Genomic DNA, 27269 nt, shown 5'->3' with positions numbered 1-27269 from the left:
GGAAAGGGAAACCTCTCCACGGGGAAGGACCGAAAGCCAACGACAAGACCTTGATCGTCAGCAGGGGAGTGTGGTGTGGTCCTGCAGCTAGCCTGCTGATCGACGACTCGGCGTCCTTGTTCTTATCAGCGGCCCCAGACCCCAGACCTGCCCAGTGCCCATCCGCCCTGCCGGGGCCGTTATCTCGACAACCCCAACACACGGGCCTTCCAGAACAGTTTCTGCCGGGAACACCGCACGCACAGTCCCGCGGGTCAGCCCTGTCTCAAGCGGTGCGTGGCCAGGGTCTCCGAGTCTTCTCGTAGACACACTCCCCCTCCTTCCCTTCTCCAGGGAAACCGTTCGGCCCACGACTCTCGCGTCTGGCCATCTCCCGCCGCGGTTACACCCCGCGATTCCTTGATCTGCACAGGGTAGCACGTCTCGTGAGGCCTCTCCGGCTTTTACTACGACCATGTCTGCCCACTGCGCCGTCCCCCGGACGGCTCCTATAGCTATCGCTCCCAAACCGCCACTCTTCCCTCCAAGCCGCCAAAACAGCATACACCTGGACTCGTTCCGGAACGGTATCGATTCGCCCGACTCGGACTCTGTGAGCGCCCTTTCTCTCCCGCCCTGCGAGGCCTGCTCCGGCCGCCGGAGCGAATGCTTCATGGTCGACGACGAAGAAAGCTGCGTTGCCTGCCTCGCGACGGGGACCGAATGCTCGTTGCTCGAGGTGCCTCCCTCCCGGAAACGCAGGCTCAATGGCGACCTTGAAACCAGCAACAGCAAGAGAAGGTGAGCCCAGCCACGTACCTCATCCTCATTAGCCCACCCCACGCCTGCCTTATCGCTTCTCCCCCCCCTCGGCCTGCCCCTCCCGCAGCCTGCCCCGTTGACTGGCGCCGGCTTCCTGCGGCGTTTCCGCGCTCGGCGTTCTCCATGGAGAAAGGGCTGTCTAACATGCCATTGGTCTGTTCAGTTCCCCCGGCCGGTCGAATATCAGTAGGCGGCGGCATCAACAGCAGAGTCTCTCCGTTGCGTCGGCGAGCACTTCGCTGATAGAGGACATGGCCAACATCGGCGGTCCGACCCTGCTGAAACGTACCCTCGGCCTCCAGGCCGACCGGTATAGCCAGTACATCGGACCCACCACCGACTTTGAGCCTTCCCTCATCAACCTGTCCCCCTTCGATCCCCACGATGAGAGCCTCTTGGCCCGCGGCACCCTCAGGAGGGTGAGCGACAATGACACCTTCCTGCTGCTGCCGGACCACAGCACCCCCGGCTATGAGCACATTCTGAACGATGTCGACGAGATCGAGAGGGTCGTCGCGCCCCACGGTCGCAAGCTGCTGGACTTGTACTTTGCCATTGTTCATCCCGCCTTCCCGGTGCTTCAGAAGGCCGTCTTCCTCGAGGCCTATGAGCGCTCGCACCGGGAGATGCCGCCGCCGCTGCTCGCCGCAGTGTACATTCTGGCCATCAATTGGTGGGACCACTCGGAGGAGCTGGCCGGCCTGCCCCGTCCCAATGTTCGCGAGCTCGAGAGGCTGGTGCGCACCACCCTGGCCGACGCCATGTTCCGGCCCAAGCTGTCAACGATCCAGGCCGGCCTGATTCTGTCGCAGCGGCCCGAGGGTGACCAGTGGGCCCCCACCGCCCAGCTTGTCGCCATCGGGCAGGAGCTTGGCCTCCACCTGGACTGCGCCCACTGGAAGATCCCGCCGTGGGAGCGCGGGCTTAGGAAGCGCCTGGCGTGGGCGCTGTACATGCAGGTAAGCACACGCCGTCCCTCTCCACACGGATGAGAACTTCCAGGCATGACGAGCACTCACCTAACACCACGCCCAGGACAAATGGGGTGCCCTCGTGCACGGCCGGCCCTCGCACATCTTTGCCTCCAACTGGGCGGTCAGGCCCCTGGTCCCGAATGACTTCCCCGACGTGGAATGGGACGAGAATGACGTTGAGGAGCGAATGGAGATCGAGAAAGGGCGGGCCGTTTTTATGCAGATGGTGAACCTGTCGCAGATCCTCGCCGAGATCCTCGAGACCTTCTACACTCTCCAGGCATCGCAGGCCGCCGACGCCGCGGGGGCTCAGGCGACACAGCTGATCCTCTCGCTTGCCAAGCCGATCCAGCTCAAGCTCAAGGAGTGGTACTCGGGCTTGCCGTCCATCGTGCGCATGGACTCGAGCATACAGAGCAGCTTCAACCAGCCCAGCCGCCTGAACAGCATAGGCTACATGCACCTGGCCTACTTCGCCGCCGAGATCACTCTCCACCGTCGCATCATCCGCTCCATGGACGCCCCGGCGGGGTCCACGGCCGCCTCCTCTTCGAGCTCGTCTCCATCATCGTTGCCGGGCAGCCAGGTCGCAAACTCCGTCAGCTCTGGCGCCTCGGCCGGCGTCGACCCGTACATCCAGCACATCTGTCGAAGCGCCGCCAAGGCGCGCCTCATCTCGGCCATGGACTTTGTCAACCGCCTCACGCCGTCACACCTGCGCGCCTTTTGGTACTTTGCATCCAAGACCAATTTTGCCCTGATTGGCACTTTCGGTTCGTTGCTGTGGGCCACATCGCCGGGCAAAGAGGAGGCCGAGTGGTATCGCCGCAGGCTTGGCGAGTACCGCTGGACGCTGTCGGTCAGCTCCAAGCCCGGCGAGGGCAAAGGGCTGACGGAGTTTGCCATGGGCATGCTGGATATCTCGACGGGGCTGTTGAAGAAGCTTCCCGAAAAGCCGTCGTTGAGCCGAAGCAATAGCGCGGTGGATATCGATGCTGCTAGGAGGCAGAGCTTGCTCGCACTTGGAGGTGTGGGGGCCTCGGGCAACAACGCGGGGGGGTTGTCACGGAGCGGGCTTAGCATGAGCATGAGCATGACCTCGGGGATGACTATGGGAATGGGCATGGGGATGGGCATGGGCGACATTTCAATGGGCAGCGGGGGATTCGGGCTTGGGCAGGACGGCTACACCGGTGGACACAACAGTGCCGACGGGAGCGGCATGCAAAGCCCCGGGAGCGACGAGAGCGAGAGTGACGAGGAGGAGGGGTATGGAAATTTCTCGGCGACGGCAGGGATGGCGGGTTCGAGACAATAGAGGGGTAGGCTCGCGTGTTTGAGCCTGATGGCGAGGGTTGTTGGGTATCTGTGGCGGTCGCCACGGCTGGGCTTTTGTTCTCGGATCATGGGTAATCGGATCTCAGAGGAACCGGCGCGGGCGAAGGGGTCGAAGGTTGTCGACGTTGACAAGGCGATTGACGGCGTTGGCAGAGAGGACGGCAGAAAGGGGTCCCCAAGGGACATGGGTCGAAGAGATTGGTGGATGATGGCCACGATGGGTACATGGATGGATAGGGCGGGTCTTGGATTGGGAGACCCCGATAAATCTTTCATGGTAGGGAAGAGGCGTTCTGATCTGGGAAGATGGACAGGGTACGGAATTGGGTGGCCTGGTGGATAGTCGACATGGAAATACGGGATGCTATGATGTTGGCATTTAAGGTACTTTGTAGGGTAGACTAGAAGGATCTTCGGCGTTTTGGATAATGTGCTGCGAATGAAGGATGCTATGATGACGTGCTCAGTCACGCGATCTGTCCTCCAGGTCGCGCACCGGAACCCATGGAACAGAACCTCGGACGTATTGTTTTCTATTTGATACTTTTCCTCTTGTGATCACCGCGTCTAGTTGTCAACAAACATTGGCATGTCAATAAGATTATGGCTTTTGAAGGAGTTGTACAGTTATACATGAGGTGGAAGGTGGAAGGAGGCCGGCCCTGGCGGGATATGGAAGGTGTGTGTTCGTTTGTAGGTGCTCTCTCCTAGCGTTACAAGCAGAAAGCACCGCTACAAAAAGTGGTTACAGGAGATGACGGCTCTCTTATCTCTGGCGCTTGTTTTACATCCTGTGCAAGCCACAGACATCGGTGCCATCCATAGGGACGGCGGAGATGCCTTGACCGAAGGTTATCACGTGGAAGACTGCGTCTGGGACGTCTGCCTGCGTTGGGCCATGGCTGAGAGGTGGTACGTTGGAGCTATTGCTAGAATGCGAGACGGAGCAAGCCAAGAAAAAAAAAAGGTCTTTTGTATTGAGCAGATATGCGTGCGACTCGGGGGCCGTCCTGTGCCGCCTCCACGGGTGGTCGGCATCAAATGTCATCATGTTCCATCACCGTACCTGACTCTCTTGTGCTATGCCACGCCAGCTGCGGACCGGAAAAACGGCGTTGGGCGTTGTTTCTGGTTAAGCGATCGTCCCAACCATCCTGTGCATACGGTAGGTACCCTGGCTGAGGCTTTGGGCCGGACAAGCTCGGGAGCAAGGGGGGGTGGGGGTCACACAGGTCCATCCGGTGCCTCCAGCGCGCCCAACAAAAAGCAAACTCCCGCGTGCGGTCTTCGTTGGCGCTGTCGATTGACACAGAAGGGAGCAACGCGACGCCATCGACGGCTTGTAGGGTGTCGAAGACAGAGACACGAACCCGTTGACCATTCCTCCGAAGCCTGGTGGCCTGATTATGTGTGCGTACGGCGCACGATGGGGTTACAAGCGGGCGGTTGACGCAGAGCGCCGATCGAGCCGTCAGCCGCGCCAGCCAGAATCGCCGGCGCTGCGACGTTCGCGCTCCAGCATTTCGTCAAACTCCTTTTGCGCCCGGTCCTTGGCGTAGGCCTTCTCTTGGTCCGAGGGTTCCATGGCGTAGCTCTCGGCCCGCGGCGGCTGTCTCCCGGGCGTGCCAGCTTGGCGTTGCGTCGGGGACCACGGCGCGCCCTCTTCGGCCTTTGCGCGCTGCCGGATGCGCTCCCAGGTCGACATGCCGCCGGCGGACGGCGGAGCGCCGGCCGCGGGCCGCGGGCCCTGGCCCTGCTGTGCCGGCGACACGGGAGAGGCGTCGTCGAAGAGGTAGCCGTCGTCAAAGGGTGCGTCTTGCTGCGGCGCGTCTTGCTGCTCCGAGGCCGGTTGCGCCCATGGCGACTTTTGCGGAGGCGCTGGCTCCGACAGCGGCGGCGCTTGATATGCTGGCTGATGCGGCGGCCCCCCCTGTGGTGGTAGCGTTCCCGCCTCGCGGCTGGCGTGTTGCATGATGGTCTGGTTGAGGGATTTGAGGCGCTTGTCGAGAAGCATGTTCGCCATGTAGCTCGTGGAGGCAAACGAGGTGATGAAGGGCTTGACGAACATCTGGAAGACGAGCCAGTAGGAGCCGAAGCGCAGGGAGTGCCAGAGGATGACGGAGGCGTTCCCCTTGATGATGGGCTTCGACGTCGACGGGAAGCAGAGCGGGTTGAAGGAGGCCGAGGTTGGGGTGAAGAAGGGGAAGCGGAAGGTGGAGCGGCTCCGGTAGACCATGTAGGCGCTCCCAAAGAGGGTGATGGGGCCGCTCCAGGTGTGTCTCGCGCAGTACACGGAGCGGTGGTAAGCGATAGCATCGGCCTCGTCAGGGGTCACAACCCGACCGGCTCCGCCGGCCAACTGGGCAATGGCGCCGGCGACCTGGACCTTTTGCCAGTCGGTGGTGTAGAGGAAGAGCGGGGCGAAGGCAGGGAGCTGGGGGAAGGTCTCGAAGGGGGCGCCGGTCAACCTCAGGTTGGCCTTGACCTGGGCCTGCGTCATGCCAACAAGCCGGGCATCCTTGAAGGTGCCGAGCTGGCCGAGAGAGGTTGGACGGTCGAGATGGGAGTCGGAGGGGTAAAAGGGATCGCGGTTGGCGTTGTCCTGGGGCGAGTCGCCAGCGGGAGGATCGAACCCACCGGGCCACGACATGGCGACGACCGGGTATGTCGGATTTTGTGAGCCAGAAGACCTGCCCAGACGAGATCAATTGGACGGCGCGGGGCGTTTCTTAGCCGCGAACTTTTAGCAGCGGTTTGCCGAAGCGAGGTCGGATCGAAGTTATGTGGTTGAGCTCGTGGGATGACATCTGATCATCTGATGACGCAGCCCGTGTGTTCAAGGTTGGAGCTGTGCCGAGCTTGGAGGGGCCTTTTGGTTGCCGGGGCCTCGTGTGGACCGCCGTTCGTGTTTCTTGGCATAAATCATCGGGTTCCACTTTTTGGCAGCAGGGTCCCGGGTCCCTCGGAAACAGCAAAGACCCGCTTTTTGCCGCTGCTGTCCGCCTTCTGCCGCAAGTGTGTTCCAGCATCCTCATCCCGCCGGCTTTCGCAGCATCTCACCTCCAATCATTCACCACCACCATCACCATCGTCACAGCCTAGCCGAGGCGCCGTCGGCTCCCCGCGACCGCCAACACCCGATTCCCATTGCCTGGCAGCACATTGCCCGCGCATGAAATCGACGCAACCATGACGTCACAGCAACAGGCCATCATGGAGACGGTCCTCGCGCTCCGCAGGACGTTGAAGCGGTCCGCGTATGGTGAGTTGGACCGGGCCCGGGCCCGGGCCATTTCGTGTCGGTGTGGCAGCCAATTCTAACCGCAGCCTGCTGCGCCCTCTGCGCAGACTCGGATTCCGACTCGTCCATCGACCAGACCACGAACCGCGGGAACAAGCTCAAGAAGCGGGCCCGCTTCGTCCACCGGGGCCGTCTCGCCTCGGCCGCTGGCCCAGCCGCATACAAGGAGGTGCGTTCGAGGCCGACCGGCGCGGTGCCTTCTCGGGCGTGGCGCCGCCGACGCTGACAGGGTGCGCGAAACAGATGGCAGAGCACGCAGGATACCAACGCGCCATCATCTACCGCAACCCGCCGCTCGTGGATGAGGACGGCTACGACCTCGACAGCGAAGACGACGACGACGAACAAGTCCAGGAGGCCATGGCCGCCGCCACGGAGGCGAACCCTTACTCCTCGGTTCACATCGAGCAGCTGCTCGCCCCCCTCACCTCGGTCACGGACCTGCCGTCGCATCCGACCCTCTCGCGACCCTTCACGTCGACCGCCCTGACGGAGCTGGTCCAGCAAGCCATGACGCTGATGCACAAGGAGAACAAGGCCCTCTGGAAGGCCAAGCCGCTGCTAACAAAGCTGATCGGCGACAACACATGGGCGCCGTGCGGGCTCATGGCGGCCCCGGACGACCAAGACGCCCGGTTGTTTACCGACACGATGAGCTTTTTCAACCGGCCTCGGGCGCGCCCAGCCGCCATCCCGACGGCGAACGGGATCCCCGCGGGCGTCGCCCCCGACGAGACGGCCGAGAAGAAGACAATGGGCGCCGAAGCGGGGAAGAAGGGGCAGGAGACGCAACCAACACACGCTGCGGACAGCACAGAGCAGGACGGGAAGGCGGAGAGCAAGACGCAGGATGACGAGACGCTGCCGGATGCGGATGGGGCCCCGAGCGGCAGCGCGAAGGAGCCGGGGCCCCCGGGCAAGACGCAGCCAGGAGACGGCAAGCAAGCAGGATGCGATGCGACGCGAGGCGGAAGCGACCCGGCCAGCTCAGACAGCCATGCCAGCAAGCCCAACGGCCAGGAGGACGTCGAGATGACCGAGGCCGCCGCTTCCCGCGCTGCGCCAGAACCCCAGAACGCGACGAGGCCCGACGGGGCGCCCGCAACCGACGCACACGCCACAGCGCCGTCCTCGGCGTCCATAGCAGCGACGGCAGCAGCCATATCCGCCGCCCTAGAACCTCCCACGGCAGAAGAAGACGCGGCGCTCCTCGACGAGCTCTTCATCCACCCTCTCTTCCGCCTCCCGACCCAGGCGCACCCGGACCGGGACCTGGGCCTTCCGGAGCAGGAAGCCGAAGAGGTGCGGCGGCTGTTGCTCCTGTACGTGCAAAAACAGGAGGAGATATGCCGGGGAGCCCGGAAGCTGGCCGAAGGCTTGCTGCGGGCGGACCGGCTGCGCCGTCAGGTGTTTGGGTGGGCAAAGGCGGAGGCGCACTGCGGGCCCAACCGCGACATGTCGGACGGGGAGGACTGGTACGATCGTGAGGAGTGGGGGCTGACGGAGGATCTGAAGAAGGGAGAGGATGACGTCGAGGAGGATACGACGCAGACGCAAAAGAAGACGAGGAATCGGAAATAGTTGGAAGAGGAGGAGGAGGAGGAGGAGGAGGAGGGAGGGAGGGGTTTTTTGGTTTCTCTTTGTCGATTCGTGCGCTTCTTCTATGTCTTGTTCGACTGTTCGATACGTGACGCTCAGGATCCGCTGAGAGATACCACCCAGCGAAGAGGGGATATTTCTGTTACTTTGCGCAGACCGTGGATACCCGCTGTTGATGTCCGTCTTTTTTTTTTTTTTTTTTTCGGCCTGGGTATGTATTTTTTTTTTTTTTTAATTGAGACTCGGGGACGAACGGACGAGCTGGTCTTGTAATCCGGTCCGTTCCGGGTCCAAGTCCGGGTCCGGGTCTGGGTTCCGGGTCCGGATGGACTCTTTTGTTCGGAGAAAGCCCATTTCGGAGATGATGGTTCTGGGGATGAACCCACCGGAACAACCAGGGACGAGAAAGACATCAGGGTCGGAGCAGAAAGTTCCCCGAGCCCCGACGCCACGCCAAGCCATGCGGTGACCAGCCTCTGGACTTGCGCAGTCTTACCCCAACGTGGCAGGGGTCGCGGGACTTGTTCGTTGGCGGGCGGCTCCGCTGCAACCCCGGACGCATCCCGGCTTGCATGTGTTTGTCTCAGCGCATCCGCGACGTTGGGTCTACCATAAGGTGCGGCGGGCACTTTTGGCGCTTTGGCCCAATGGGCGGGTGGTGGCGGGCCAGTCCAACCTGCAAGCGCAGGCGTTTTGCCATCCTGTACCAGTGAACTATAGGTTCGCTTGCTCAATTTTTTTGACTTTTTCCTTGTCAGCTGCCTGCATGTCTCTTTGGGCTGCACCAAAGCTTGTGGCCTGGAGTTGGATGTGCTCCGAGGGCCGACGGTCGGTCTCCAGGAAGTGTCTCCAAGTGTTTGCGTCACAACAAGACGCAACAGGAGACGCAAGCATTCCCCCCAGGAAATTCCACTGGTTGCCACAGGGGATGGAAATGATTGAGAGGAAATGTGTGGCATGACGTGCAGCCATCTGCACCACCTGCTTGTACATTAACGGCTTGAAGGCAGCCCTTGTTTGCCCTTGTCATCTTTGGAGGCCGAGATAGGAAAGGTGAAGATATCTTGGCTTGTTTGCGGTTTTGAGCCCAGGCCTAACCTTAAAGCTCTATTAGATACTGTAAGATGCATACAAGACCTGCGGTGACGTCGGCAACCCGCGATCCATGCCCGGGGAGCTCCCAACAACACAAACGAGGAAAAAGAAGGTCGCTGGTATAGTACATACTGCGTACACCGTAGATTTGGAATTGGGAATTGGCCAACGTAACGTTGCTCCTCCTTCTCCCCCTGCTGTCTGCAGAGCCTCCGCGTTGGTGGTTCCCGCAACCCGTCGCTCAAGCATCGTCCCATTACGCAGTACCCAAAGGGGCGTGCGCCAACACAAAGGACAGGATGCGTCAGCATCAGCACCATCGATCAAGCTTTCAATGGTCACCTGATGTCGTATTCCGGACCCGTCAATAGCGGCGAAAGCTACCCAGCGACGGCAGACCCCCCTGCAAGCCTGCAAGCCGCCCTGGCGCCAGCGTCACGTCCTGGCGTCCCGACTGGCCCTTTACTTCTCCTCTCGGCGATAGCCGGGGCGGTCATGGTGCGAAGAATGAAAGCCTGCGATGCGGCTGTGGCATGCTGAATACATAGTTAACTACCTTTTCTGACCATCCGCTGCCGAGCCCGCAGAGCCACGCGCCCTGCGTTACAAAACGTGCTTTGCGGTTGCGGTGAACGTTCGCATCATCGCTGGGCCTCCTGCTTTTCCCGACCGTCTTTTATTTTATTTTTTTTGCCAGCCGTGAAAAAAAAAAGGGCGGAGAGGCCGCGAGGAAACCTTGCCTGACCGTCTCTTCTTGAGAGCAGTGGGATATGATCATCGGTCTGCTCCTCCTCCTCAGGCATCCGGGGCCCCTTTCCCATCACCGCCCGTTGCCTCTCGTCCGTCTGCGCCATCCCAGCCTCCACCTCAGCCTTGTCCTTTCCGCTGCTCCCTCCAACCTGCCAGCGTCATGGGCATGGACAGAGACAACATGACCACCGACACGGAGCCCGACAAGGCCACGCCGCCCCGGGCGCCGTCCCTCAGCAAGGAGGTCCCCAGCCAGGAGACCAGCCAGGAAGCCGAGCTCACCAAGAAGCCCACCAAGGACGACCCCTTCGGCACCGCCACGGCCGGCGTCGACGATGCCGACGTCGTCTACCCCACGGGCTGGAAGGTGGCCACCATCATCATCTCGCTCTGCCTCTCCGTCTTCCTCGTTGCCCTCGATCAGACCATCATCGCCCCGGCCCTCGGCGCCATCACGGCCGAGTACAAGTCCGTCAAGGACATCGGCTGGTACGGCGCGGCCTACATGCTCACCACCACCGCCCTGCAGCCCCTCTACGGCTCGCTCTACCGCATGTTCTCGGTCAAGTGGACCTTCTTGACCGCCGTCTTCCTCTTTGAGATCGGCAGCCTGGTCTGCGCCGTCGCCCCCTCGAGCGAGGTCTTCATCTTTGGCCGCGCCATCGCCGGCGTCGGCACCGCGGGCCTCTTCTCGGGCGGCATCGTCGTCCTCAGCTACACCCTGCCGCTGCGCAAGCGGCCCGCCGTCTTCGGCCTCATCGGCGCCATGTGGGGCATCGCCAGCGTCGCCGGCCCGCTGCTCGGCGGCGCCTTCACCGACCACCTCACCTGGCGCTGGTGCTTCTACATCAACCTGCCCATCGGCGGCGCCGCCATGGTGGCCATCTTCCTGGTCCTGCACATCGAGCAGAAGCGCGACGATCTGACGGTGCTGCAGCGCGTCCTGCGCCTTGACCTCCCCGGCACCGCCATGATCATCCCCGCGGTCGTCTGCCTGCTTCTCGCCCTGCAATGGGGCGGCACCGAGCACCCCTGGAACAGCTCCGTCATCATCGGCCTGTTCGTCGGCTTCGCCATCATGCTCGTGGTCTTCGTCGCCATCCAGATCTGGAAGGGCGACCACGGCACCCTGCCCCCGCGCCTCTTCAAGAACAGGGACGTCGTCTGCGCCATGATCTTTGCCTTCTTCTTCGGCGCCGCCTTCTTCCCGCTCGTCTACTACCTGTCCCTCTACTTCCAGGCCGTCATGGGCGACACCGCCGTCCAGGCCGGCATCAAGCTGCTGCCCATGCTCATCGCCGTCGTCATCACCTCGGTCCTCTCGGGCGGCCTGATCACGCTCGTCGGTTACTATAACCCCTTCATCCTGCCCTCCATGGCGCTCTTTGCCGTCGGCTCCGGCTTGATCACCACCTTCTCTCTGCACAGCCCCCTGCGCGTCTGGTTTGGATACCAGGTGGTTGCCGGTACGTTCTTCCCCCGCCGCCGCGTGCTTGCCTTGCCGATGCCCCATACGGAGAACGCGCCCGTGCTAAAACCTACCTCTTCCCAGGCCTTGGCGTCGGCGTCGGCTTCCAGACGGGTGCCCTCGTCGTCCAGAACAACGTCTCTCACGAATGGATCCCGCAAGCCACCGCCTGCGTGGTAAGTGCTTGAGCTTTCCTCACCACCACCACCATCACCATAACCACCACCATCACAAACCATCCCCGCAGGAACCACGCACCCTGCTGACACATCACCCCCTCTCCCCCCCAGCAATTCTTCCAAGCCCTGGGCGGCGCCATCTTTATCGCCGTTGCCCAAGCCGTTTTCCAGAACGGCTTGACCGACGGCATCGCCAAGTCGGCCCCGCAGCTGGACCCCATGATCTTCATCCGCATCGGCGCCAACGAGATCCCCATGGTCCTCGAGAGCATGAACCTGTCGAACCTGCTGACCGAGGTCTTGACGGCCTACCTCGGCGGCCTGCGCAACTCCTTCTTCATCACCGTCGCTTGCGCCTGCGCCGCCTTCGTCGCCGCCGCCGGGCTGAGCTGGAAGAAGATCCAGAAGATGAACAGCGGCGAGCCCGCCGTCGCCATGGCCTGAAGGCGAAAAAGCTCAGTGAGCGTCGGAGACGAACGAGTTTCTCTCTCTCTTACCCTTTTCCCCATCGGGCCTGTCAAGGACGACATGGTCAGGGGGGAGGAGGCTGCGTAATTCTTTGTGGATGTTGCAAGCGAGCGGCCTTGTGCTTCACGGTTTGGGAAGCCAGCCGGCTTGCTCGAGATAATGCTTGTTTTGACTATTGATGTCGGACCGATTGGAACGAGATATATACCCCCCCAACTCTTTGTTATCGATGATGTTAATGTATGCAAAACAATGGTTACGCGGAACTAGCTAGTCATAATCCACCCGAAAAAAATAGAGGTCATCTAGGCGCTCCTGAAGGGCCGATGGCTTTCTTCTGGCCTGGAAGATTATCCAACGTTCCTCCACCTTGATCCTCTTGACTCGTGGTCCTGATGATATCCATGAAGGTCTCTCTTCTACTCGGTGCTTTCGCAAAGCAACCGACTTTCCTGGGGCTACTTCACTCAACTTTCAAAGCAGGTAGCTACTTTGGTAGCTATGATGGCCAGCAAACCGGTCCATAGAGAAGCGGGACCCATGAGATCAGAGATCAGGCGCTGCTACGTGTACCTGGACGCTGCCCGTGCTTCTCTCTTGTATGCATTATACCCAGGTGCCTATCTCTCCCCCCCCCCCCCCCCCTGCACACGCTCAACTCGACGTCCTCTCATCCTCTCTCACGAACCTCTTCTCCCCCTTGTCCCACCTCCCAATCACCGGCTCCAACAACCTCGGCAGCACCTCCGCCGCGTCCCCCGCAAACGCAAAGTCTCCAGGTCCCAGCCGCCTCAGCGTTTCGGGAGCCTCGGCGTCCAGGTTGATGTGCACGATGCTGGTCTCTTCTTCTTCTTCCTCCTCTTTCTTTTCCGCTTCCGCTTCCGCTCCTTCTCGCCCCGCGCCGCCGTCCCGGCCCGCCTGCCGCCGAGGACCACCACCACCACCACCACCATCACCATGGCAACGACGACTGCGGCGGCGGCAACTGCTCCGCGCCAGCTCCGCCAGGCCCGCCGCCGGGTACACGATGCCGCTGGTGCCGACCACGAGGACCATGTCGACGGGCGGGTGGGCGGGGCCGGCGATCCACGCGTCGACGTACGAGAGAACGGACGGGTCGAGCTGCTCGCCGAACCAGACGACCCCGGGCCGCAGGAGGGGGCCGGTGTCTTGCTCCCCCTGCCGGGACGCGGCGGCGCGGCTCCGGCGGCACCGGGGGCAGCGCGGGAGGTCCTTGCGGGAGGGGGTGGGGAGGGGTGTTGATGGGTCGAGGAGGGGATCTGGAGTTCAAGGTGTTGTTCCTTTTAGCAGCCATCCTTTTTGACGTTTTTGTTTCTTCTTTTCTTGGTTTTGGCCTGGCCTAAGGTTGTGGTTTCATTCTAAAGATGAATGGTGATGGCTGAAGATAGGGATGTGGGTTGCGTGGAGGGGCGGGAAAAAGAATGACGTACGCATCACCGCCGGATCAGCCGGGGCGTCCACCGCCGCCGGTGCCAAGGCCGGACAAAGCGGCGAGTCGAGGTTGGTTTCGGAGTAGTCACAGGTTGGCGACTCGCACTTGAGGGTGAAGAGGCTCCCGTGGAGGAGGCGGAGCTGTTCGGGCGGGTGGCCGGCGCGGGGATGAAGGTCTGAGGAGCGTCAGCCAGGGATCGTCCGGCGGGGGGGGGGGGGGGGGGGGGTCAAGAGCCGGGCGGCCACCGACTGTCCACGTTCTGCGAGACGCAGAGAAAGTTTGGATTCTGTCTCGCAAGCTCCGCCAGCGCGTAATGGCCAGCGTTGGGCTTTACGCGGAGAGCCATGTGCCGTCTCTACGGGCGGTTGGGTTGCGGTTAGTGAGCGAGGAAAGCAAGAATGAATCGAAGCAGACGTCCTCCTTTTTATACCGTCTTCGCTTTCTCCATGACCCATAACGCGGCATAGATCGGGGATTCACAACACCCTTCTCCCTTGCTACACTCTCATCATGACCTTCGCAGGCTCCTCCTCCCGGGAGGCGCGGACGGCCGGGCGTAGGGAAAAGGGGCAACCAACCATCCCAACAACAAACATAACAATCTAGAGGCCCCATCCAACTCGTCCAATCACAGACATGCCATACCCTCAACGATCCGAAGAAGAACCACTCAGGGGACCAACTGATATCGACCGCTGAATACGTCTGACGATTCACGGAGATGGGCGTCATGTACTCACATAAGCATAAAAGAGCCAGACAAGTCCTGGATCCCTCGCGAATGCCTCCGGGGTGGCCAGCTTCATGGCCTCATAGTTCCTCCACCACCCGCCCGCTCCTCGAAACGTAGGCAAGCCCGAGGCGGCCGAGAGCCCTGCACCGCACACGGCCAGAATGCGACGGCTCCGGCGGAGGCGGGCGTGGAAGGCATCGACGTCATTGTACTTTGGGTTCTTTGGGGCCATGGCTGCGGTGAAGGACAGAAAGGTTCTCCTGACGAGGGGACGGGAAATGGGCGAGGTGACGAGTCCGGCTGCCGACGGACGCATCTATGCTTATCTGTTGGACCGCCTTTGGTTGTGCCGAGGGCCTGAAGGAGAGGGGGGGTATGGCTGTAACGGTGAGGCGTTGCGGGCTTCTCACCAAGCCGGATGTCAAAATCTGCCCGACGAAACACCCAATGCTAAAGTTTTGTAGCCGGCGATCCAGACCCATGGATGCGATGCGCGGGGTTTCCCTGGCTGGCATCGGACGGGACCGTCGACGACGCCAATGCATGTGGTAGTAGACGGGCTGAGCCTCAACTCCACCCTCTTCTTGGCACGGCAGACTTCAGTCGATTTCATCTTGAGCCAGCCGCCGGATGAACACAGCACGCTTTCGGGGGAGCAGCACAGACAAGTCTTCAAGAGGTCGCTGTCCAAAGAAAAAAAAAAAAAAAAAGCCAAACGCTTCTACCCATTTCACGCTGTCCAGCGGTGTCCGGTCCAGGGAGGGGTGGTGGTCAGGGACCAAACAAATATAAAATCAATGCACCGTTGAGATAATAATAATAACATACATCAAACCGCTTAAAGTATTGGTGACAAGAAACCCGCTTCCACTCAACAAAACCCGCCCAATCCCTGCATGAACACGAACCATGAGGAAGCCATCGCTCGTGGTTCCAAGGCCCGCTCACCCACTCATGACCCATCAATCATCCGACTATCGCCATGTACATTAACACACCAAGCCTGCCATCATGTACCCTCCCGTTCCTCGGTTATCCGCCTCGCATGGACCGGCCGCATGGCCTGCCTCACGAAAAGCAGAGCCACGCGCTGCCAGTAAGGTATGACATGAGCTGCGTCTTGTCGGGGTCCTCTCTACGTGGCGACCGGCATTAAAATAAAAGGTAATCGGGCAAGAAGAGCGCCATGATCCGTTGCTGCTCCAGAGGCTAGCTCGAGACAGAGCAAGGAAGCCTGGCTAAAAGGAGTGTGCGGAAGATGCAAGAATAGCATCGGTCAAGAAGCAGAGAAAAAACACCACGGTGCGACCGTGACCAAAACGCCGGCTCATCGGCTCAAGCCTGACTTCAGAGGGCGAGGTAGCCAAGAAGGGCGGCGACGGCGACAGCGGCCACGTTGACGCCAGCACGGGGAGCGGCGGCAGTAACAATGGGGAAAGCAGCCGCCCCGGTCCCGGTGGCAGCTCCCTGGCCGGCGGTGTTCGTGGGGACAACGATAGCGAGGGACGAGTCAGGGGTAGCGGCGTCCGAAGCGGTGCTAACGCCCTTGGTCACAGTGGCGAAGGACGTAGGGAAGTTCACGTCGACGGATGTGGCGGTCGAGTCCTCGGACCCAGCAGTGCACCTGACATCACACGAAGCAGTGGCGCTCACGTCGAAGGATGCGGGGATGCCCGTGTCGACGGACTCGGTGGCGGTGGCAGCATCAGAGTCGGTGGTGGTGCTCACGCCAAAGGAGGCGGGGATGCTCGTATCGACGGACTCAGTGGTGGTGGCAGCATCAGAGTCGGTAGTGGTGACAGCATCAGAGTCGGTGGTGGTGGCAGCCTCAGAGTCGGTAGTGGTGGCAGCCTCAGACTCGGTCGTGGCGGCAGCCTCGGACTCGGTCGTGGTAGCAGCTTCGGACTCGGTCGTGGTAGCAGCCTCAGACGAAGTGGTGCTCACAGCCTCGGACGAGGTGGTGGTGGTGGCAGCCTCAGACGAAGTGGTGCTGGTGGCGGATGCGGGGGTCTCGGCAATCTCGGGGTTGTAGACCACCTTGACGCTCTGCCACTTGCCGCTACGGTCGGTCCACTGGTACTCGGTGGCATTCTGGGCGCCCTGGCCACCCATGAAGTCCTGAATACGGATCGACTGGTAGTAGCCGAGATAGGGACCATTGGTGAAGTCAGCGAGACCACCGGCCCAGTCGATGGTACCCTGGGAAGTACCCTCCTTGCCGGCGACCCAGTTGCCGAGCTTGATCTGCATGGGGCTCTGGGGGTAGCCGTCGCAGCCCTTCAGGCCCGCGTGGTTCACGAGGGTGCGAACGACGGTGCCATCAATGAGCCACTCGAGCTTCTCGGCGGTCCAGCGGATGCTGTAGGTGTGGAAGGTGCCGATGGGGTCGCTGACGGTCGCGTAACCGCCGCGGTTGTAGTTCAGGGTGCAGCCCTTGCTGAAGTAGTTGTGCTGGACCCTGGCGTTGTCGTAGCCCAGCCACTCCCAGTCAATCTCGTCCAGATCGTCCGACTGCAGCACGAAGCTGCTGACGATGCCCTTGCCGGGCGAGGCACGCAGCACCACATCTACCTGGCCGAAGAAGATGTACCTGGTGCTGCTGATGGTGGGGGCCTGGTGCTCGTTGCTGATGGAGAAGATGGCGCCGAGGTTTTCGTCGTAGTCGAGGGTGGTGCCAGCAGCGGTGGTGAAGAAGCTGTTGGGGCCCTGGCGGAAGTCGATCTCAATCACATCGGCGCCAACGGCCTTGGGGTTGGGGCAGTCACCTGGAGAGAGAAGGATATCAGCAACCGGCACCGGAACACTAGCCTGGACGTCCTTGGAGCGGGCTTGACCTACTGCGCTTGGTGGGATCGCAGTCGGTAAAGGTCTGGGCCGAAACCAGAGTGGCGGCGAAGGCCACGGACTTGACGATCTTGGAGAGCATTTTTCCTTGCCGAGTTCTTGTTGCCTGGTATGGGATATTTTGTGTTGTGACTAGGTTTGTTGGTTGTGAGAGAAAGAAAAGTCTGGGGGAAAAAAGAGCCTTGAATGAGTGTAGGCTGCAAACAACAAGTCGTATCAGAAAGGCCAAGTGAGGCTATGAACGAGAGACTGAAGTAGCGATCGTATATGCCACGAGACAACAGAAACCCCGGGCGGTGAAACTGACCAGCAACGCCTGGTTTCAAGAAACCTAAGAAGTGTATCGGATGATGGAAGAGAGAGGGAGGACGAGATAAATCAACAAGAACTCGGTCATCCTGGGCCCACGACCTCTTTCTATCAAAAGTCACCCCCCCCCCCCCCCTCCTTCCAGTGGGTGTCAGACCCGAGGAATGGCAGGGAGACTCGTGTTACCTGCGTGGTCTAGGTCCTCCTCCGCTAGGTACGGTCCCTGCCCCCTGTCGTCCACGCCGCGCCCCTGCCCTTCCGCAAGGATGACCCGTACCCGCCAAAGCCGCCGAGGGGCACCCTGGGTCTGTCGCCCGCGGCCCAATCACTAAGCGTCGTTTCACCCACCCAGCCCACCTGTGGCCTGGCCTGCGCTGTTCCTGGACCATAGTTATGCTGGGACGGGCTGTTGCAGATGTCCCATCCCATCGCCGTCGATGCATGACTGGGTCTTGGCAAACCGTAGGGGTGCCAGGGCATGCATTGCCTCCAGCAGACATCCGACTCGATCGTGCGTTCAATAGTCGGGCCAAAAGATCCTCCCTAACCTTCTGCGCAATGACAGGAACAAAATGAAAGACTCGGGGATGCTCCATTCGCCATGAGCGAGCCTGCTGATAACCATGGGGACGCAGGGCAACGCCGTACCTATCTTTGTAGGCGCGCCGTGTCCGGGTTGACAGGTAACAACTGCGTCCAGCCGCAGAATGCGATTTGTCTCGTACGTACGCGCATCTTGGCCTCCCATCCGATCCACGTGTAGTAACTAACGCCGTGGCGAGAGCGGGGGGATCGTGGCGCTGTAACGGCAGTTAGGTAGGCTGTGCTTCTTTTCCTGAGTCGCCCGCTCGGGCCCGCAGGAGGCTCTCGTTGGCTCTGTCGGATCACAGCCGCAGCGTGCCAGCCCTAGCCTGGGCTCGGGCGCTCAGGCCCCGATGCGTGTTGGTTGGCTTGGCCCTCATTTCCCATCTGCAACTTCTTCGGCCGGGTAGTTGGTCCAGAGCCACCGTTGTCACCTCACTCTCAACCTGGGAGTGGGACCCATGAGGCCCGAGCGAAGTTCACAAAGAGGCCTTTTGTCATTCTGTTTTTTTTCCCGCTGGCTGCTGCCCAGGTAGTGTCATCTTGTTTGCCATGACTCCTCCGACTCTGGCCCGCCCTCGCGTCGCAGGAGCGGCCTCGGCGAAGCAAAGCCGACCCCAGGATTCGTCCCTCCATGCCGCCGATCCGCTTGCTCCCGCCCTATGGCCCGCGGCTGTGGACTTTCTTCAACCACAAAACGAATCCATGTCTTGAGTTGCAGGCCTCACTGGCCAGCCTCTTCCACGCCCGAAACGCCGGGGCTGCGCAAGGCGGGCCAATCAAGACTGAGACGTCAAACTCCACCTCTGGGGTCGCTTAGCCCCTGAAACAGGAGGGCGTCCCCGTTGGATGCGACGACGTTTCCTGGTTAGGAAAAGCCTTGGATTTGTCTCAACACAACAGGAACAACAGGACCTCCGCTGTCGCGAGGTATCATCCGTTCTGCACCCCGACGAGATAGGTTACTCCCTGCAAGCGACGTTTCAAGCTCGTCCTTCCGCCGCCTTCCGCTCGCATTCTCGCGTAATCGCACCCCCAACGACGACGGCGAGCACAAAAAGGGGCGTGTAGCCCTCGTCTATGTACGCAGTACTTTCCAGACACAAAAAGCAACGTTCCATCCGCAGCGTGACGAAAAAAAAAGTCCCGAGCAGCAGCACGCAACACAAGTGAACAGGGCAAACAATCACCAGCCAGCAGGGCCTTGCTCGGTGCTCGACCCCCAACACCCTTTGAAGGCCCCCTCGGTTCTCTTTTTTCTCGTGAGGCCCTGGTCAATGGAGCGCGCCTTTACATCCATACCATACACCACACTACGCTAGGCCAGCCCGGATGACCGATGACTTCCACGAGGTTTGTATCCACCGTGGGGTTCAAAAGCAATAGGTGTTCACGCCATGTCCGCCGCGTTGATGCCGAACGTTGAAGATGAACCCCACGCCGCGCCCCACACGACGCCCATGATCATGTCCACCACCTTGGCTAGCGTGCTGTGCAATGAATGTGTGCAACTAGTCCCGGTCGCGTGTAACGATGTATGTACTAGTTATAGCGCACGCTCGCCCCAACGTAAGTAAGCAATACGGGGTCATAATGCGGCGTCTGCAAGTCAGCCGGCGCGAGCGTCGAGAGCTTTGCTATCTTTGGCATCGCCCATCCATGCCCCTGAACTACATGGGGGCAAACTGCCGCTGGTGCCTGGATCCGATGGAAGCGTGATCAAAAATAAAGATATTCCACAAGATCAACTAATCGGCCGGTTGGCTTGGCCTGGGCCACCTCAGGTCGGCAGCTCCGGTGCTGGCCCGCCGTACAAGTCGGCCGGTCGATGACGTTTCTGCTCAGATGGGCGCCCGGACTTTTTTCGAGGGTTGAGCACCTACCTAGATTGAAAGGGAAAATCGCGACAAGGGACCGTCCGTGATGGTTCGATTGAATATTGCAATTCCCCTTGCATATCCAAAGAATGAATGGAGGACCTTGGTTTCAGGCATCGTGTTGCGTTTCAGGGTTCAGGACGATGGGATGAAGAGACATGACTCGCAGAATGGAGACGACTCTCTTCGCAGTGCGAGAGAAGAAAAAACCGACAGGCTATTGAAACGCAAATGAATCAGCTGCTTGGGGGTGGCAAAAGGGTGTAGGTAAAAAAAACAAAAGCAAAAGAAGTGGCTCTCCCGCCGGGAATTGAACCCGGGTCTCGAGCGTTGTTCAATGACAAGCTCACATACTAACCACTATACTACGGAAGAATTGTGGATGTGGTCATCCACCGTAGCCGGTTGGTTGGCAAGGTTGTCCCGTCACTGCTACATAAACCTGCCGACTCCACTGACGCCGGAAACGAGTTCGTCACATCCAGCGCCTGAAGTTAACGCTTGGTTCGAGCACTCCGTCCAAGGCTGGTTTGCAACCTTCTCATCTCTATTAATTATTCAATTGACCTCGACGGGATGGGAAGAGCCTTGGCTCTTCAGCAAGTTTGTGAGATTGCCGCCTTTCATACGCTATCTTGATGCTCAGAACAAGCTCGCAGACTCAACGCTGCGCTGTTACCGGATTCTCCATCTCCCAGGCATGGGACTCACCAAGATCGAGCATTATCATTGCCAGGGCAGTCTTGTATTGTCATGATGTCTCTTTGGCATTGTGTCCTCTGTTTCCCCGAGTTCCGATGGTCATGTTTTTTGATCTCTGGCCCTTCACGCCTGCCTGCCCCTTCACATCGGGGAGATCACCGTCCTGGATGTTTCAGTGCCCGTTGGCCGCCGGGCTAGGCGAGTGGGTGTAGCTGATAGATCTGATGACGCTTGCCGTCGCTTACGGAGTGTCTTGCTGAGTAGGTTCATCCACCATGCTCTGATTCTTGCAACGCAATTCTTTGCGGCCCTTCCTCCTACATGATGGCAATCGGACAGGGGACGATGAGCCTTTGTGGTCGTTTTGATATATCAAGGCTCCCGCCTGGTCCACCCTCTCATGGCAGTGGAATTTACACGCCCGCCCAGCAGGCAACAAGGTATCACCGCCTTTCGATGAATGGTTTGGTGCCTAGAGGTAATAATCAGAGATTCGCTGGACAAGCACGGCGGAAAGAAATTAATCAAAGACCCCAAGTCAACACCTGACTCCCAACCGCAACGCTGTTTTGTTCCCGTGTAGCTGGTATTTTGATACAGTGCCCAAGCCATCGTCAACCGACGACCGATGGTTCATCACGACCCTCACCCCCTCACCTGCTTTGGTCCCTACTGGCCTGCTTATCCAGAAGAACCCTTTTTTGCGAGAATAGGTGACATGCCAACTGTCCCCGCTAGGCACCCCTGGAGTCATCTTGTAGGGACATGGTTCCCATCGTCTTAGGAGCACCCAAGACAACGTGGCAGCATCGAGATGAGGCAGTCCTCGGATACACCGGATGAATCATGCTTTCTACCATTGCCACAAAGTGCCGCTTGAGTTCCCATGTTATGAGCAAATTAGTCACGAAGACCAGGACCATGCCTCTGCCCTCGTCCCGTCGCACAACGCAGCCCTGAGGCTCGTTACACAAAGCCTATAGCTTCTTCATGTGCTCACATACAGCATTGTGTTGCCCACCATCTCACGCAGCCATGGTGATGGATCCCCATCAGTTCTCTCCAAGGACCAGACCTAATCCATGAGCCGCGACGCCACTCAAGCACTCTCACCATCTGACCCCCATCATCAGGAATTTTCACCTTAGACAATACCTGCGTTACACAAACCCCGGATATTGGCTGACCTGGACAACATACTCGTGCTCCCCGGAAATCAAGCACATTGAAACCCCAATGAAGACCCCAAAAGGAGGCGAGGAGAGAACGTGGTCGATGGTGGGTGACACGACAGGAGGGGATTGACGCCTGACAACACCACCCCTCACTGTTTGGAGGTCCTGACACACGGTCCAGGGCCATCTCTGCGGGTTCCAAAGGAGGTCAGAAAAGTTTGACGCGTTTCGACGTTGGAGTTTCCGACTGGGCTTCGCGGCGACCAACATCTCGACGCCGTCGGCATTTGGACCAGGGTGCCAAGAAGAGGCAACAAGACAATGTCTCTCAGCTTCTCGAGTTGGAAACGTGCCGTCCTGATCGCCATCAAACGCAGTTTCTCGGGGGCAACGCAACAGCTCGCAGCACCGAGAACACCTTGATGCCTCGGGCAGATCACCACGTCCTCCCCGAGGCGGCAGGGCGGCTGAGACAATCCCATCGCAGGACAAGCCGCAGCATGAGGCGGCGGTTGCGGTGATGGCCCCGGAGAAGGACGAGAATTTGCCTGCCACCCGGCACGGAACGCTTACGGTGGGTGGCGTTGACAGAAGGCGACAGAATGATATTGGCTGGCCCCGTTCGGGCCACGCCGCCCGCGGGTTCCGAGCCGGGGCGGGATGTTCAGGCCGGAGGTGTGGAGGGTAGTCGTAGTCGCTTGCTCTTCCTGCTGCCCGAGCAGCGGGAACTTGCTGCAGGGACGTGACGTCAGCCAGGAGCCCCGTGAGCTGCAAGACCTGTTCTCCCTCCCCGAAAGAGTGGCACGTGCGAAGGATCTTCTTGACGGATGATTAATCGATCAGCTGACGACTTGCCGGGATGGTTGACGTGTCAGGCAGGTATGCTCTGTGTGGACAGCAGCCCGTGATAGAGGCACCGTCTACATGGACAACACCGTTCCACGCACTGTGAGGGACGGCATGAATACTTACCTGCTTGTTAACCATCACCGCCAACTCAGGGATATCAACCGGTTTGGGAAGAAGCAGGGCCGTGGGGAGGGGGTATGTATCGGTACCTACCTACCCATAGTGCAAAAGTACCGAGAGAGGCTATCTACCCCGTCAGACGCCTGACGTGTTTGGATAGGATGAGGATGTAGAGGTCACTGCTTGCGAAATATGTTGGGGATGGTTGGCACGGGGGGTGGGGGGATGGAGGGGGCTCTCTGAGCGGGATCTACCGCGTTGATGAAAGCCACCTCGAGCCCAGGGGGGTGTAGATGTGAGCCTCCTCGAGGGCGCCTACCGCGTAATTTTTGGCAATGCCGGATTTGACGCCGACAACTAGAGGAGGAATGAAGGATTCGGTGGGGGAATGCTCGCACCCCCCCCCCCCCCCCCCGGCCCACAGCAGGGCTACGGAGATGCTGTGATATCCGGTGATGGAGGATGGAGTTGCCTGGTGGGGGCAAAGCTGGGCGGTAGACAAGAAAAGAGGTAATCGATGACCCATCCAGGCGGCGAGGCGAAGCCGTCAGCATACTCATTCACCATCACGCTGAGAGCTCCTCCAGAATAAGTAAGCGAGAGGCAGGGGAGAGGGAAGGAGAGAGAACTATCGAGGCTCTGGTGCATGCTTCTCGTTGAGCTTCCTTCATGACCATTAACCGCCCCCCTCCCCCCGCCCTCATTTTTGAGACGGAAACGAAACACAAGGTACCGGCTCTATTAAGGCTGTCCCAAAGAAGACGACCGCTGGCTGTGAGATTTTGTTGGGAAAACATGGAGAAGTGGTCAAGTGCCCAGCTTAGCCGTCAGAAAGACAGCTGGTGCACATTGCTAGACGAGGCGACATACAGCAGGAATGCTGCAGAAAATTGGGCATCACACAGGCAGGATAATGAACCATGGCAATCTGATGGGCGTAAGCTGGAGAGGCAGCTCTTGGTGGGGGGAGTGCTGTGGTCAAGTCATTTTGTTGGTCATGAGTTCATGAGTGAGAACGATTTAATTTGGAGGAGGTATACATGCCGAACGTGGGATTGTTGGGGATAGAACGGCAGTTTTCCCACGTTTTCCAGCCTCGATATTCTTATGCCTGTCTGTGCCTGACTCTCTAGCGTGCATGGAGGTCTATTTCACACCGTGACGTTAGAGGCGGTTGACTTTGGGTTGGCCGGGGGCGTACGTGGGACGACGTGCGTGTAAGACATAGGGGAGAACAAGCTGCGTTAGGTCGACCAACCTAACGAGGCCGATGACAAGTTAAGATCGTTGCAACGCCCAAGGAGGAAGCTGAAATTCCGAGTTCTCCGGCTGTATACCTAGGTAGTTCCCAGACCTCAACCTCCCCTTCCTTCCTACCCAACCTGGGGTGGGCAGTTGAGAGGAGACAACGAACGACGTCCGACGCACGCCGGGGCCGCCTTCAGCCGTGGGACTAAACCACCACACCCACTTCCGGCAGCAAGCCTCGTGAACGGAAGAATTTTCTTCTTCTTCCAAGGGTCACAGCATGGTGCTACCCACACCGGCCTTAGTTGGGATGCGCCCAAGCTAGGTATGTACAGTACCTCGAGCACCTACGGTACATGGACCCCCGCTCGTCAACTCTAGGACGTCGACAATAGTCCAGGGACCACCGGGGTCCGAGTGGGCTGCCATACAGAGTAGCTGGACATGGAAGATCAGGCCAAGACATTTGCCGCCGCAGCCCGCAGAAAACAAGGGGGGGTGGTTAACACAGGAGGTCGCAGATGGGGCAGTTGGGGCATGTTGTGGGGGGCCTGTCATCGTTCCCCAACTTCGGGTCTGTCCGTCGCATCCCACACGCTTCAACCCGGCTGTGCGGTCCACCGCCCCCCCTCCCTTGGCCGCATTCCCCCCTCCTCCCCCAACGCCTGCAGGAGGATGCAGAAGGACGGACGACAGCCAGCTTTTGATGCAGAAATCCGCCGTGGCGCACCCGGCCCACGTTCCGGAACCGGAAGCGGGACCGCCCCCTCCTCCGTCGCCGCCTGGGTGGCTCCCCGATTTTGGACAGGAACAGACGCCGAGACAGGTGCGCAAGGCCTCCGGCGAACCGGGCGTTTGTGAAAAGGACGTGGCGATCGAGTCACAAGAGGAGCCAACCCCCCCGAGAACCTGGAGCTGAGAACCCCGTTCTCCCACTTGGAAGCCACCAAAGAGTATGTCCCAGCGCTGGAGATGCCCAAGAGCCTAGAGGATCGGGCAGGGTTCGAAGGAGCGGAACTTCGACGGGCTCGACTGCCGTCTGCCGTCGAGGATGACGGCGGTGCTATAGTGCTACCCATCTAGTGTACCCAGAGGGCTGCAGGGATACGATTCGGCCGCTTTACCGGGTTGATCATCGCGAGGCCGAAGCTGCCGCGTAACTAGCAGGTTCGCATGGATCCTCTTCCTCCTCCTCCTCCTCCTTCTCCTCCCCTCCCTCGGCGCCGACCTCATCCCTCCTCCCGGCGAGGCGCACTGCCGCCTGGTACCCTTGAGAAAAGGGTGATGATGATTTAGGCCACCGTTTGTCTTCTGGTGCTTCAGAACAGTCACTTCAAGACACTATAAGTCACATACAAGCAGACGGAGAAATCAAGAAACTTTCGTAACGTTCTGAGCGGCCTAAAAAGGGAGATGCTATTGTGACGAAGAGAGATGCGTATTAAAAAAGACTATAACTGCGGCCTCAAAAAGCCCAGAATGATGGTTTTTCGATCCCGAACGCCATGAAAATATCCCTTGCTGTGTCTGTCCCCTTTTGTTGTAAACCCCTATTGTTCCATCCACATAACGCCTGCCTTGTACTTGGACCTTGAACCAAGCAATCCCATGCCCCGTGCCGAAAACCCAGCTCCTGTGGTCGCCTGTCTCTTGTGTGCTTTTTCGTTCTTGTTCTTTTCTTTTCTCTTGCCGCTGACGGCCAGCCATTCGCATCATCGTTACCGAATGAAGAGCAGAGATGGAAACGAGAGAGAAAAAAAACCATGCTCAAAGAGGGAGAAAAAAGGACTCGGTGAAAAAGAAATCAGAGCGTCTTCTCCAGCAACACCAGCTCGCGGAACCCTTCCTTCCACTGCTTGGCCTGCTCCGGCGTCGGCCGCGGCAGCGGGCTCCTCGCGTAGCCGCCGTAGCCCATCCAGCCCTGCATGCCCGACTTGGAACCCACCACGCCGCCCTGGATCGCCGTCCAGTCGCCGCGCGCCACCACCTCCTGCAGCGCCTGCGCCTCGGCGAGGCGGCCAGCCTGGCACAGCTCGACCGTCTTCACGCACGCGCGGGGAGCGATGTTGGCGAGACCCGCCAGGATGCCGTGGCCGCCGGCGACCATGGACTGGACGGTGAAGTCGGCCGAGCCGGCCAGGACGAGGAAGCTGGGAGCGGCCTGGGCGGCGGGGGCGGCGGCGTTGGAAGAAGGGGGAGCGGCGGCGGTCGGCTTGCTGCCGCGCGTGGCAGAGGCGATGCGGTTGAGCTTGCCGGTGTTGCCGCACGTCAGCTTGACGCCGACGATGTTGGGGTGCTGAGAGAGCTTGATGATGACGTCCGAGGAGAGATCCAGGCCGCCGGCCGCGCCGGGGAAGTTGTAGATGATGATGGGGATCGGCGACGCGTCGGCGACCTCGGTGAAGTACTTGACCACCGTTTCCATCTGCGGGGCGAACAGGCTCGCGTAGTAGCTGGGCGGCAGCACCAAGGCGTAGTCACCGCCGCTCTCCCACGCATCGCGGCACAGCTGCACGGTCTCGCGCGTGCTCTGCGCGCCGCAGCCAACGATCACGGGCATGTGCGCGAACCCGGCCGCGTCCAGCGCCCGGCGGGTGGTCGACGTCACAAGCCGCCGCTCCGAGTGGGAAAGGTGCACCGCCTCGCCGTTGCTGCCCTGGGTAGCGATGCCGGCGACGCCGGCCCTCGCGAGACGCACGGCGTGTCGCGCGATGGTCTCGACGTCGAGGTCCTCGGTGCCTTCTTCAAAGAAGCAGAGGGTGGGGACGTAGACTCCCGCGATGAGAGGGCGCTGGATCCCATCCGGGCGGCGGCGGGTGGTAGGGTGGAAGTCGGAGCTCTCCGAGGTGGTGCTGAAGGAGCTGCTCAGGGGCGAGTGAGGCTCCAACGGGGAAAGGTGGTCCACCATGAGGCCCTCGGTAAGCACAGAGTGGTGGTGGTAGGTGGAAGGAAGGCGGTTGAAGCCCGAGGTGTAGCTCCCGCTAGGGGAGGGTGCGTCGTTGTGGGGAGCCATGGTGTGAAGGTGTGGTGTTGTTTGTGTGTTTGTGTGTGTGCGTTGGTCAAGTCTTGAGAGGAGACGTGAGTGAGGACTGTTGATGGAACAAAGGGCCAACGAATCAAGACCTCGACGAATTTATGTATTCGTGATGGTGACGGACGGAGAAGAGGAGGAGGAGGAAGAGGAGGAAGATGGTGTGGTAGAGAAGAGTGTTCGATTCAAGAGACTGAGATGGGGGGGAGGAACGGGGGAGAGGGGAGGATATTTGTATACTTGGACGAGTGAAGTGAAGCAGTAGAGCGAAGCGGGCTGGACGAGGTCATGAGCATTTCCCTGGACAGGGTTTCCCGGCAGTCATCGTCAATGGCCGACAAGGATCATGGCATGGTTCGATGCCCAAGGCTAC

The 27269-nt window shown here is 60.0% G+C and overlaps 7 protein-coding genes and 1 non-coding gene across 8 annotated transcripts; 3 read left to right on the top strand and 5 right to left on the bottom strand.

Moving 5' to 3' along the window:
- Nucleotides 1-454: 454 nt before the first annotated feature.
- Nucleotides 455-3093, top strand: VTJ83DRAFT_5554 (uncharacterized protein; the record flags this gene model as incomplete). The annotated part of the gene is made up of 3 exons (XM_071012167.1): nt 455-780; nt 965-1760; nt 1837-3093. The coding sequence occupies 3 exons, from the start codon at nt 455-457 to the stop codon at nt 3091-3093; spliced, it is 2379 nt and encodes a 792-aa protein (XP_070864929.1).
- Nucleotides 3094-4584: 1491 nt separating this feature from the next.
- VTJ83DRAFT_5553 (uncharacterized protein) lies at nt 4585-5763 on the bottom strand (the record flags this gene model as incomplete). The annotated part of the gene is made up of 1 exon (XM_071012166.1): nt 4585-5763. The coding sequence occupies one exon, from the start codon at nt 5761-5763 to the stop codon at nt 4585-4587; it is 1179 nt and encodes a 392-aa protein (XP_070864928.1).
- Nucleotides 5764-6302: 539 nt separating this feature from the next.
- VTJ83DRAFT_5552 (uncharacterized protein) lies at nt 6303-7995 on the top strand (the record flags this gene model as incomplete). The annotated part of the gene is made up of 3 exons (XM_071012165.1): nt 6303-6375; nt 6462-6583; nt 6658-7995. The coding sequence occupies 3 exons, from the start codon at nt 6303-6305 to the stop codon at nt 7993-7995; spliced, it is 1533 nt and encodes a 510-aa protein (XP_070864927.1).
- A 2023-nt stretch (nt 7996-10018) lies between these two features.
- On the top strand, nt 10019-11949 carry VTJ83DRAFT_5551 (uncharacterized protein; the record flags this gene model as incomplete). The annotated part of the gene is made up of 3 exons (XM_071012164.1): nt 10019-11324; nt 11411-11502; nt 11617-11949. The coding sequence occupies 3 exons, from the start codon at nt 10019-10021 to the stop codon at nt 11947-11949; spliced, it is 1731 nt and encodes a 576-aa protein (XP_070864926.1).
- Nucleotides 11950-12627: 678 nt separating this feature from the next.
- Nucleotides 12628-14475, bottom strand: VTJ83DRAFT_5550 (uncharacterized protein; the record flags this gene model as incomplete). Its single annotated transcript, XM_071012163.1, has 4 exons — nt 12628-13253; nt 13425-13601; nt 13676-13781; nt 14167-14475. 4 exons carry the CDS (start codon nt 14473-14475, stop codon nt 12628-12630), a joined length of 1218 nt encoding a protein of 405 aa, XP_070864925.1.
- A 1031-nt stretch (nt 14476-15506) lies between these two features.
- VTJ83DRAFT_5549 (uncharacterized protein) lies at nt 15507-17085 on the bottom strand (the record flags this gene model as incomplete). The annotated part of the gene is made up of 2 exons (XM_071012161.1): nt 15507-16924; nt 16998-17085. 2 exons carry the CDS (start codon nt 17083-17085, stop codon nt 15507-15509), a joined length of 1506 nt encoding a protein of 501 aa, XP_070864924.1.
- A 2981-nt stretch (nt 17086-20066) lies between these two features.
- VTJ83DRAFT_t116 lies at nt 20067-20146 on the bottom strand. Its single transcript has one exon. It is a non-coding gene; the product is annotated as a tRNA-Asp (tRNA).
- Nucleotides 20147-25669: 5523 nt separating this feature from the next.
- On the bottom strand, nt 25670-26878 carry VTJ83DRAFT_5548 (uncharacterized protein; the record flags this gene model as incomplete). Its single annotated transcript, XM_071012160.1, has 1 exon — nt 25670-26878. The coding sequence occupies one exon, from the start codon at nt 26876-26878 to the stop codon at nt 25670-25672; it is 1209 nt and encodes a 402-aa protein (XP_070864923.1).
- Between the last annotated feature and the right edge of the window lie 391 nt (nt 26879-27269).

Source organism: Remersonia thermophila, chromosome 5 (genome assembly GCF_042764415.1).
Source record: "Remersonia thermophila strain ATCC 22073 chromosome 5, whole genome shotgun sequence".
NCBI lineage: Eukaryota > Fungi > Ascomycota > Sordariomycetes > Sordariales > Chaetomiaceae > Remersonia > Remersonia thermophila.
This window is presented reverse-complemented; position numbering and strand designations above follow the sequence as displayed.